Source organism: Morone saxatilis, unplaced genomic scaffold (genome assembly GCF_004916995.1).
Source record: "Morone saxatilis isolate NCDOM2014 unplaced genomic scaffold, NCSU_SB_2.0 Contig20, whole genome shotgun sequence".
In the NCBI taxonomy this organism is placed as follows: Eukaryota; Metazoa; Chordata; class Actinopteri; family Moronidae; genus Morone; species Morone saxatilis.
Window position 1 is genome coordinate 1,577,727 of NW_023339763.1, and position 11,322 is coordinate 1,589,048.

At 40.7% G+C, this 11,322-nt stretch overlaps 1 protein-coding gene across 1 annotated transcript in view; it reads left to right on the plus strand.

Annotated features, from left to right (window-relative positions):
* Window positions 1-11,322, plus strand: part of mcama (melanoma cell adhesion molecule a) — a gene marked incomplete in the record, with an annotated part of 52,108 nt that overhangs the window by 38,317 nt on the left and 2,469 nt on the right. The window contains 8 exon segments of the mRNA XM_035667303.1: window positions 1,625-1,769; window positions 1,898-2,013; window positions 3,102-3,243; window positions 3,912-4,042; window positions 5,366-5,507; window positions 6,844-6,879; window positions 9,050-9,179; window positions 10,122-10,239. Coding sequence (XP_035523196.1) covers window positions 1,625-1,769; window positions 1,898-2,013; window positions 3,102-3,243; window positions 3,912-4,042; window positions 5,366-5,507; window positions 6,844-6,879; window positions 9,050-9,179; window positions 10,122-10,239 — 960 coding nt within the window.

The window sequence follows — 11,322 nt, forward strand, 5'->3', positions numbered from 1 at the left end:
AAATACAGCAGTGATGCAAGGAATGTTTATAAGTATTCAGCATTGTTAAACGGTAAACTAACAAAGTGTCACATTGACTCACCTCCATGTTTGTTTGTGTTGACTTCATACAAGCCTGCATCTCTGCCGTGCCGAAAAACGAACCAAATGACAAAAAATATTGCTGTAAGAGTATAATTTGTGACGCAATAAAATAAATACAGTTTTCCTGTCGTCACACAATATATTTGGTCATATCGCATTCCCTAGAATCCACTAAACACTGCTTTAAAGGTACAATATGTCCGCCACTAGGGGGTCTCTCACATCAAAACAATAACAAAAGATGAAGTTTGATGAGATGGTGAAGCAGCATGGGATCATGGGAGTTGTTGAGTCAACTGCTCTCGGTTAGGATTCCTTCAGGAGGTTTCTACTGGGATGTGGATTATCCACAGAGGTCTCAGTCACAGTGCAAACTCAGGATTGGACCCAAACACAAAGGACAGCAGCAGGCAGCAAGATGAGCTCAGTGATTTTAATGTGAATTGAGCACAAAGACTAAATACAGGAGGAGAAGGATAACGAGGGACAGGTGAACATAATCAAGGGGGGACAGACAATCAGAACTGAGAGAAAGACAGAAAGTGAAGCGAAACAAGACACAAAAGGACGAGAATTAAGATTCCACCTTAAAATCACTGGTTCTCCACACTGCGAGCCGAGCTGCTGCTAACGTTAAGCTCAGCTTGTTTCTCTGATAAACTAAAGATCCAGACGTCGATGACTAAAATCACCTTACATCGTTCAAATCTAGAGTTAAAAAAGCACCGAGATCTAAACAGTGGATGGTAGAAATGATGCTTCAGACTGGATAAAAACTCAATGTATGCTATAAAATAGCTCTATTGTTTTTAGACATTTTAATGTAGAACTGTTACATATTATAGCTTTAACCAGACACAAGGTCTGTCTCTACTCTTAAGTCGGTACTATAATTCATCCTCTGCAGATGATTCATGACTGCAGCCAGTTTCATAGCAATCTCTTCAGTAGCTGCCAAGATCCTTCACTCTGGACCCAGAGACAGTGAAATGGATGAACCGACTGACATGAAAATCAAAGAAAAATGTTGTTACTTTCGAGAAAGTGGGTTTTGGATATTGCGGTTAAACATTTGGATGTGTTTAAATTCTGCCTGCGTCTCAACCACTCGTGTTTCTCACCCTAATGGACTCCAGTGTAAATTGTGGCTCTTATTTGTAGCCAAAGAGCTCAGGAGTGAAAACTGGTCGGTGAAATATTCAGAACCTGCATCCACCTCCGATAATAAATGTCAGATGTCATCATTTTTATGAGGAAAGTTGAAAGTGAGAACTGAGAGAGATCAAACGGGATAAATATCCTGCTTTGGCTGCCAGAGAGGACTCCAAAGATTACATGATGCACCAGTGGGCTTGTTTTATTAATCACATGTTTTCTTCCAACACACTCTATAATAAACTAAAGGAATTCATCTAAAGTCTGCAGCTGCCCCCCTCGCAGGACTAATTAAAATTTTTGTTGCACGTCTAACATCTAGTTTCTGTCATTACTTTCACACGATCACGACATGGATTCAGTAAGTGAGAGTGTTTTGTTGCAGGACCCGGATGAGGACTTGGAGGGCCGTGGCGATGTGTTGTTCCTCTCACCAGTGTCGCGGAAAGACAGCGGCATCTACCAGTGTCGCCCTCTGGATGCCGATGAGTACGCCGACGTCAAAGGAGAAATGCAGCTCACCGTGCACTGTGAGGAACGCACATACACACTCATGTACAACGTATATATCTGAAACAGACATTAGAGACAACATGAATTCAATCCACCCAACCGTGTGTTTCCTGTGTCTTGTTTGTTGTTCGTTTGTTTTGTTCAGACTTGGACCCAGCGGTCGTGGTACCCAAAGACTCAGAAGTCATGCTCAAAGGAGAAGATCTGATTGCGACCTGCAACGCTCTGTCCTCCCTGAAAACCTCCACCGTCTGGTACAAGGTACGTACACGGTAGTGGTACAGATTATAGATTAGATTATGTTGTTCAGAAAAAAGCAACAAGCTGAAACTCATTTCTGTACTGTGCCTTGGCATCAGAATCAATACAGCCATTCAAGCACTCACAATATGAATATATTAGAGTTAACATTACAGTGAGCAATGTATGCAGGGGATATGTAACGGCAATAACAGCTGCAGAATTTCTCATTTAGTTTGAAACAAGACAAATGGTGTGTTCCCACCAAACAAAGCAAATATTTTGCCCTTTATAAAGATTTTGCTGTGATTTAATGTCAATAAACGGATAAAAAGGGTGCCGAAATAACGACATCATGATGCCAGTTTGTAAAAAGTCTTTTGTCGGGTCTGTCTGCAAGACGGTGCGCAAGCAACTGTAAAAATGTTTGTTTTCTGAATGGAGTTTGGATCAATCAGGGCTATGCTAACTTAGTTATCAAGTAACAGACACAGACATTTTCAGCTCTTACCAGGTAGTCCAACTTCCTCATTGCTGTCCGGTCTCTGTACACATATGAAGTAGTATCATAGAGCTCTGGGTGCACACAGACAGCTAGAAGTTGGGGTGGCAGCTCCGTAGCTCTAAGCAGACAGGTTGAGAAGACAGATAAAATCCACTTTTTAATCCCAAAAAGTTAAAGTAAAAAAATAAACTCTGTAAACGTCCCCAGGTCAGAGCAGAATCTGGTGTGACTGTGACTCTCTCCTGCAGAGCTCCCCGGGTTCAAGCAGCTGTCTGTGGGCCAGCAGCAGCTCTGTCTCTCTGCTCCCTCACACACACAACACTGCAAAAACCTGGCTCACATCTTTTACTCAAAGTTCAATATTTTCAACTCATGTGAAATCGCAAAATGGGGTGGATTTATAACTCATCATTAAGATCATCAAAGTTAAAACAATTCATCCTCTCTTTACACTAATACCTGCACAAAGATCCATGGGAATCCATCCAGTCCTTAGAGCCAAACCACTAACTGATACAGTATCTCAGCTGCCTTCAGCCCCTGTTTTCTGATTATATGCCTATGTGCTTATTGTCTGTGTGTGTGTGTGTGTGTGCGTGCGTAGGATGGGCAGCAGGTGGGTTCGGGGAACACGTTGCACCTGAGGGACGCCACCTATGCAACAACAGGAGAGTACGCATGTGAGGTGACCGTTCCCTCCCTGCCGGCCCTTCACACCAGCGGCTCCGTTCACATCATCGTCCAAGGTCAGTCATCGTCCTCGCACTGCAGTGGCTCCACTTCACTGGTTTGTTCTTACTGGTTCGCAGATGTCTGGCCTTTTTTAGGTTATGAATGGTGACTCTAGTGAGCGTCAGTCAGTTGTAGTTTGAATTCCATCACACTGAAGGCGCAGAAACATCGATCTTTAGACGTTGAAATAAAGAATTGCATCACGATTGTGCTGCTTTTTCCCCTTTAAAGTCTTTCAACTCTGCTACATTGGTATTTTTGCTTATTTTGACATCATTTCTTGGAGTATCTTTTAGCTGACAACCAAAGCTAAAAGCTTATATAAGTCAATAAACCCTAATAATTGAAAGAAGTTTTGAATTTGAGAGCGCATAATGTGACGATGTTAAAGACAGAAGCATTAAGACTGAACGCTTTAGCTATTATAATTTTTATTTTAGATTGATTTAACAAAAAAACTACAAAAGAAAGAGGAGGATTGTCCTCTGGGAGGCTTTTAATGTGAAACATCTGGAACTAAAGGACAAAATAAATAAACATACTGGTCACAAAATACAAGATAAAATACAAACTATGCTCTAAGGTGTAATGTAGACAAGTTTCCCATCTTCGTCCTCTCACACTTACATATATTACTTACAGTAATTTGATCATTTGTGTGTGTGTGTGTGTGTGTGTGTAGGTGGTGCCCAGCTGGTGGGCGAGGAGCAGGAGGTGCAGCTGGAGGAGGCAGCAGGCAGGATGGTGAACCTGAGCTGCGAGGCTCAGGGCCAACCGCTGCCCGTCATCAACTGGAACATCATCGGCAGCCAGGTATCAGCTCGCTGCACCGTGGTGGATGTTTGTGTTCATGTACTGTAGACGCTGGTTTGGTTTGTAGTAAAAGTTGAATGGGTTGATTGTAGCTATTGTTTTCTTTATTTTTTTATTATTTCAAGACAAAAGACAATGATACAGGACAATTTAAGTTTTATTTCTTACATTTAATTGCTCTATTATATCATAATTTTGGGTGATTATCACTAAAGAGCAGTTTTTATAGGTTAATTTTTCTTGTAATTTGGGTTCCTGGCAGCTTTATACTTATAAGCAAAATTAACCTGGACTCCTGAGGGTTATTATAAATGAACGAACACGCATCATCTTTGTATCGTATTCACGGAAAACACATCATTCTGTCAAACATTTGAAACAGTAAAAACAATTCAAGTAGAGCTTCAGCCAGGAATCGTTTCAACAAAAACTCCTGGATTTATTTCTTAACAAAAGCGGTTAAAAAGTAAAATCCTTCACATACATTACTGTGTATTACTGTGTTATTGTGCAGGTTGACAAGTGAGATACCACCGCACTGCAGTAATGGCAGCTGGTTTACTTTCACCTACATCTGAGATTATGGTGTTTGTGGCGCACCAGCATCTTAGACTGAAACAATGGACGGTACAGGCTGCAGCCCACCAGACAGTCATTTGACAGAGCAGATTATAAAACTCACCAAAATATTGTTGTTAGTCTTTTCAACAATCAGCAACTCCAGTTTGGTCAAAATAAAGCCTTAACTTACTGAGTTATATTAGAAAATATATGTGACACAAGCTGCAACGGCTGCAATGTAACGTTAGCTAATCCTTGGGGACAAACGTCCAATTTGTATGTCCATTAAAATACCTTAATGTTTGCCCTTGAACCGGACTCGCGCGGTTGGTTATGGTCAGCTGTCTGACACATTATGGAAACGACTCCCTGACAGAGATAGACCGTTTATCTTAAACCACAAAACGCCTAATATCACTATACTCCCACAGACTCCACAGACAAAAACACTCATTTTACCTTCAGATCATCTTAACAACATTCAAAGTGAACAGAAACTAAATAAAACTCACTAAAGCCGTCTTTGTTAGTCTTTCCAACAATCACCAACTCTGGTTTGGTGGAAATAAACCCTAATTCACCGACGTAGATGATAAAACGATAGCAACACAGGCAGAGGGAGTGAGACACCACAACTCCACTATATCTTTACATAGAGAATAGCTGTTTGCTGCTATATTAATGTGTTAAATCTCATATATATATAAATATAATAAAGTGTGCACGGCTCTTCTCATCAACCAGCTGTGTTTGTCTCCACAGAACTGGCACGAGGTGGTGAACCAGGCGAACAGGCACATCGCTCACAGCGTGGTGTCGGTGAAAGTCACCTCGGACATCAGCGCACTGTGCAACGCCTCCAATGACATGGGCACCGAAGTGAAGGCTTTCAGCATCAAAGCCAGTAAGAGTCTCTCTCTCCCTCTCTCTCCCTCTCTCTCCCACTTACACTGGAACATCTGTATACAGCCTGAGTGAATCAGGCTGTATGTTCAGAGAGGGAGTCAGGCTCTGAAACTGTCATTAGCCATTCTTTTTAATCTTATGAAATATGTGCTAACTCTTGCATTTACACAGAGCTAGTCTGGACAATTAAAAGGCACTCACCAGAGGGGGGGGATTATTATTTTTTTCATCATTTAGTCCCTTTAATCCCAATCTTTACTCCAACGCGACAGGACTGTCACAGAAAGTGCCTCAGAGCTCACACAATATTGGCTTCTGGTTCCTTGATGGAGCTGCAGTGAGTCGATGTGAAGGAGGAAGAGTTTTTCTCTGCTCGCCCAGTGAGGGAGTTCAAAACTTAGTTTGCTTTTGAAGCCTTTAATGAATGCAAATCATGAGTGTGAGGGTTGCTGGCCCTCGCTTCTCACAGTTAATATCCTATTTTATATATTCTGAAGCACAGAATGAACAGACTTTAAGTTGGCGTGCTCATTTATTCCCGTTTGCTCACAAGATGTCTGAAGTGTTTTGCTTAATATTCCTAATTTTAGTTTTTCAACCGTTAGGGTTGGGGGCGTCTTAAACCTGCATTGTTTCTAACGGCCAGCAGGGGGCAGCTCCATTGGTTGCAATAACACACAGATACCCATCGCTAGGCTCTATGGAGAAATGACTCACCTATCTCACTTCCTTATGGCTCAGTAAACAGTTTCCTGATGGTTTCTGTCTCAGTCTTTAGTTTCAGTCTTCTTCCGTACAGCAGATGGTCAGTTGTATTACTGAGTTGGGTCCCATTAGGAGTAAAATAGACCATAAGCAGGTTGCTGTTAGGCGGGCCTACTTGTGATTGCGCACAAACTCAGAGTCAAACTGTCAAACAGTGCTGATCAGATATGGATCCAGATTCTGTTGTTACTATTTCTTTCTCAAATCCTGTTTCACAAAACACATTCCTACTCAAATCTGTTCACAAACACATTCTACTGTTTATCTGGAATACCAGATCCTGTGTGCTAGCCGCCATTGTTTCTTTCTAGTCGAAACTGAGAGCAGCTCAACTCGCAATACGTCACCCCCAAAACTGTCGAGAATTCAAAACGGTTCTCCACAAACCGATGGGTGACGTCACTGATTTCCAGTTCCAGGTTGGAAACTGCTGCTAAATGAAGCCAGTATTGTAAACACATACAGTCAGCTCTGTTACTCTCACACCTCCACAGGAATTAAATGTATTATGTGAAGTGTGTGTGTGTGTGTCGGGGGCTCGCTCTAAGTGTTGTTTTACTTGTTCACAGTTCCCATGGTCACCTCAACTGCTCCCTTCTCTCCTGGTAAGATCGTCGCCCTCTGTATTTTTTTTATTAAAGGCGCCTCTTTCCCTCAAAACTCTCTTCTCTGTCTCTTCACGCTTTAGTTCCTGTCTGTGACAACGAATGGTTGGAGGATTATATACATTATTTATGATTTTCTATACCAGTACTGTCTTTAGTTCGCTGGCAGATCTTTGGGATGGCCTGAGGGCACATTAAATATTCTGTTTGATACTGAGAGAAAAATCATAACAGCAGCAAATTCAAGCACGCCAACAGTTACAGTGATACTCGGACCAAATGCTGCAGCGGTAAAAACATTATTTGTACATCCCAGAATTTTTTAAACAAACATAAATAAGGAAGAAAATTGCGTTTTACTGCCGTTTCCAGACAGTCTTGTGTTTTATAGTGGCTTTTACATACCTGGTGAAATTATCATGGGGCAATTTTATCTGAGCAGTCACTTCGTACCATTAAAATCTTCACTAGCCTGTGGGGAGTACAGCGGGCACATAAAGAGCACCCACAACCATTAAAAAACAACCATAACAAAAAAGAAACTATGTCAAAAATCATCCAGCGTCGAGCGAGAGCGGCTCCCAAGAAGTAAATATTTGGTCGCCGTCCTAATTGTTTACTGAGGTTATTAAACACTCGAAGTAGAAGCTTTCTGCACACACTCAACAAAAAAAAAGAGAGTGGAAGATGTTCTTTAAAAATGAATTACATCACAGTTTTATGACACTCGGAGCTGTAAAATGAACGATGGCGTCTCAGTTTGTTTTCTCCATTTTTTTGTGGGTTCAGCATTATTCAAAAGGCTGATCTGGATAATTCAATGCAGGAGAAGCAAAGAAAATCCCCCAAAAATAGTAATTTTATGTCATACAAAAGATGTAAGTCGCACTTGGATATCAAAGTCCTGCCCGTACACCTGGTTGACTCATCATGACATTGAACCTCCTTTTTATAACTTAAATAACTAATTAAAACCAAACAAAAACAAAAAAAATCACTTTAACGTGCATCAACATGAGAAAAACTGCATAAATATGACTGTGACTGTACAATACAGTGGATTTAATAATAAAATAAAGTTGATATTTGCTAGATATGAACCATAAAAAATCTCACGAGTTCCTACAGGAAGATTTTTGAAATATTTTAGTGAAATTAGAATTAAAAAGAGTTCAAATTGAACTAAACCAGATACACTCAGTCATTATAAGAATATTAAATATTCTCGAAATGATGAATTTAGTGAAAATACTGTTAATATTGTTTCCCTGCTTGCCTCTTAAAATAAACTGAATCAACAAACTGTAACGTTAAAGTCCAGCCAAGAAAGAAAAAAAGCTCTTTTCATTCAGGATGGATAATTTAATGTAAATAAAGTCTGTTATTAAGAGTCACAGATGCTGCACAAAGTAAATGACATTTTCCTGCAGTCCTCCAACTTTAATGACACTGAAATATAAAGGACATCATTTCACGCTCAGCCAATTATTATTTATTATTATGCATGAGGAAAGGGACTTTGTTAAATAAGCCACTTAAAAGAGTTTAAATAATGCAGTCTGTACGTATTTGTTCATTTAAATAAAGTTGGAGAACTTGCAGGAGACAGATTAGAAGCAGTTGAAGCAGAAGGGATCCAAAAACACTGGATACACTACACTTCCCGTAATGCAACTGATAGCATCTTCTTGTTGGACCTCTAGGTCTTTCAAACTTCACACCCCCAGTTTGTAATGTAGACTTTCTGGTTTGAATCTGTATCTTCTAAAACTCATAAACCTTCTTTTTATAGCTTCAAATGTCGAATAAGAAACAAATCAGAACTACTTCAAATGGCAGAAACAATCTTTGGGAAACATTTTATTTAGTTTGCTTTATGAGATATACTGCAGTCAGCCACCAGGGGGCGATAGAGATGTTTTGGCTTCGCTCTTAAAGAGCTGTTATGTCATCCATCTGTTTTTATATACGTCCAGGATTTTAACTGGAAGGTTTTCAGAAGGTTGCAGACGGCATTTTGCAAGTAGTAGTTAGTTTAATCTCGTCTTGACGTGAATCTTCAGTCTGAGCTAACAGTGCAGTGGAGCCAATATGGCCCCCACACACTGAACGCCAACGCTGTACGTTCAACACTAACATGTGATTGGTCTCTGTCTGTGTGTGTGTGTAGCTGAGGGCAGCGGGGTGATCATAGTGGTGATCATACTGTGTCTGCTGCTGCTCGCCATCCTCGGCAGTGTTCTCTACTTCCTGCATAAGAAGGGGAAGATCCCCTGTGGACGCTCAGGGAAACAGGAGATGTGAGTACCGTTTCTTCGATATCTGCCCACAGAACAACACAACAACACTGACCGCAGTGATTGACAGACTGACCACAGCGGCGTAGCAGAAACAGCAAACTGGTAGTCAGAGCTAACAGAGCTAATGAGCAGCTGCTGTCAGCTGGAGCGTTTAGCTTTTAGTCACTAGAAGCACATTCATGTCGTTTGTAAAAGTTTCTGTGTGTTGTAGCTGAGCTAGCGGCTCAGAGAGGCTAACTCTCTCTGCTGGTGTTTCTAAAGCGGTCTGTATCTGAATATAAAAATACCAAGTAGATGGTTAGCAAAAACTAACATAATCTCCATAAACTTTAAAATGAGTGCAGCAGTTTCCCAGACTTCCACTCTGGCTGGGACAGGTGGGCCGCCCTCCTGTCATTAGAGGGCATTAACTAATTTTTTGGGTTATTTTAAACAGTAGAGGGCACGTTAAGACATTTCCAACCCACTAAAACTCATAACTTTGGTAAAAATGTTAAATTTTAACAGCAGCACTGATGTGTTTCATCATAGTGTCGTCATATAATTCAGTTTACAGCTCAAAAAGCATCATTTTATGGAGGAGTACGTCTTTTAAGATTTAAGTAGCACAGTTTTGGTTGCTTTTTCATGGGATTTATTGATACTTAAAATACAGTAACATACATAAAAATAAAGAATATATTATCCTTTAAAGAAGTTAGGGATGTACCTCTTAGATGAAGTCGCAATCTAATGTATTTTTTTTATTTATGAAATTTATAAACTCAATACATTTTTATTGATTATTATGGTTTATTGACTTATATGACCTTTAAGCTCAGGTTGTACAGATGTATGGGCTATGAATCATTTCCAGATACTGAGCAAAAACACCAACGTATGCCCTACTACCAACTCCCTGTTATTTGTTCTCCTCGTGCCGACTCTTGTTTCTGTCGTCAGTACCAAAGAGAAGACCACCAAAGATGACATTGTCGTGGAGATGAAGACCAACACAAAGAATGAGGAAGCCGTCCTCCTAAAGGCCGTCAACGGAGACAAAAAGGGCCCCAATGAGCAGGTAACTGCTGGATGAACGTCATTATTTCACAATGTAAGAAAAAAAAAGACTGCAGTTTGATCCTGTTACGTTTGTGGAGCTGAAATGTAAAGTTTATCCTGACAGAGGTGCGAGAGAAAAAACCCATAAAAACTGTTTTTCACAGATGCATGTCAGGAACTCGAGGAGTTGGCTCACGTTCGTGGTCAACATTCCCCTCAGAGGCTGGGTTAAATTTTGGAAGTGTGTATTTTTGGTTAATAGCAGCAGCTTTTGCATCAATTATTTATTGGTTATAAATAAACATAGGCCAGCTGCGAGGGTGCAGAAACACATTCTGATGATACGAGGACGTCTGGACGTGATACAGACGGACAGGAGTTCAGATGTTTTATCTCTGTGCTTTAATGTGGGATTTTAAATGAGCTGTCACAGCGTTATGAAAGGAGCCATTGTCTGCTTGTTGCTTCTATAAACACAGACGTTATTTTAGCCTCTTTTTCACTCATTTTGATGGAATAAAGTTGAGAACTTACTGAACTGTTTTTCCAGTTTGTTTGATCTGAATGTCAGACTTCCTCTGAGTTGATTGGAGGATCATTCAGATCACCTGTTTGCGGAGGCTGCGAGCGCCGGTCAGTGATTGAGAGCAGCTTGGTGCGTTTCTCCTCTCGGCCAATCAGTTTGTGGCGACGCCCGTTCTTTAGTTCATAAGAGAGGCGGGGAACTTCGCGCCCGGGTCATTCTGGTCCTTCCTCAGCTTAGTGCAGACCTCGATCAGATACTGTCAGCCAGAAACTCCCTGAAATAATTTGAAGCTTTCTGAAGCTGAAACCTTGTTCAAGTGAATATTAAAGAACCAGTTTCCTCTGTGTTGCATCAGGACAGATCTTAGTGCCACCTGTACAAAAGCTGCCTGCATCCTCGATTTTGTGTATTGGTTTATTTTCTTTGAAACACCTTTAATACCCATTTCCTTTCTGGAGAGGCAATAGTTTGTGTCTCTGATAAAAGGACACAGCTACATATTTGGAGATTTGGATGAATTCTGAGCAGATTATTTCCTGTTTAGGGAACTTTTTATACAATTCTCTGTCTGTATTA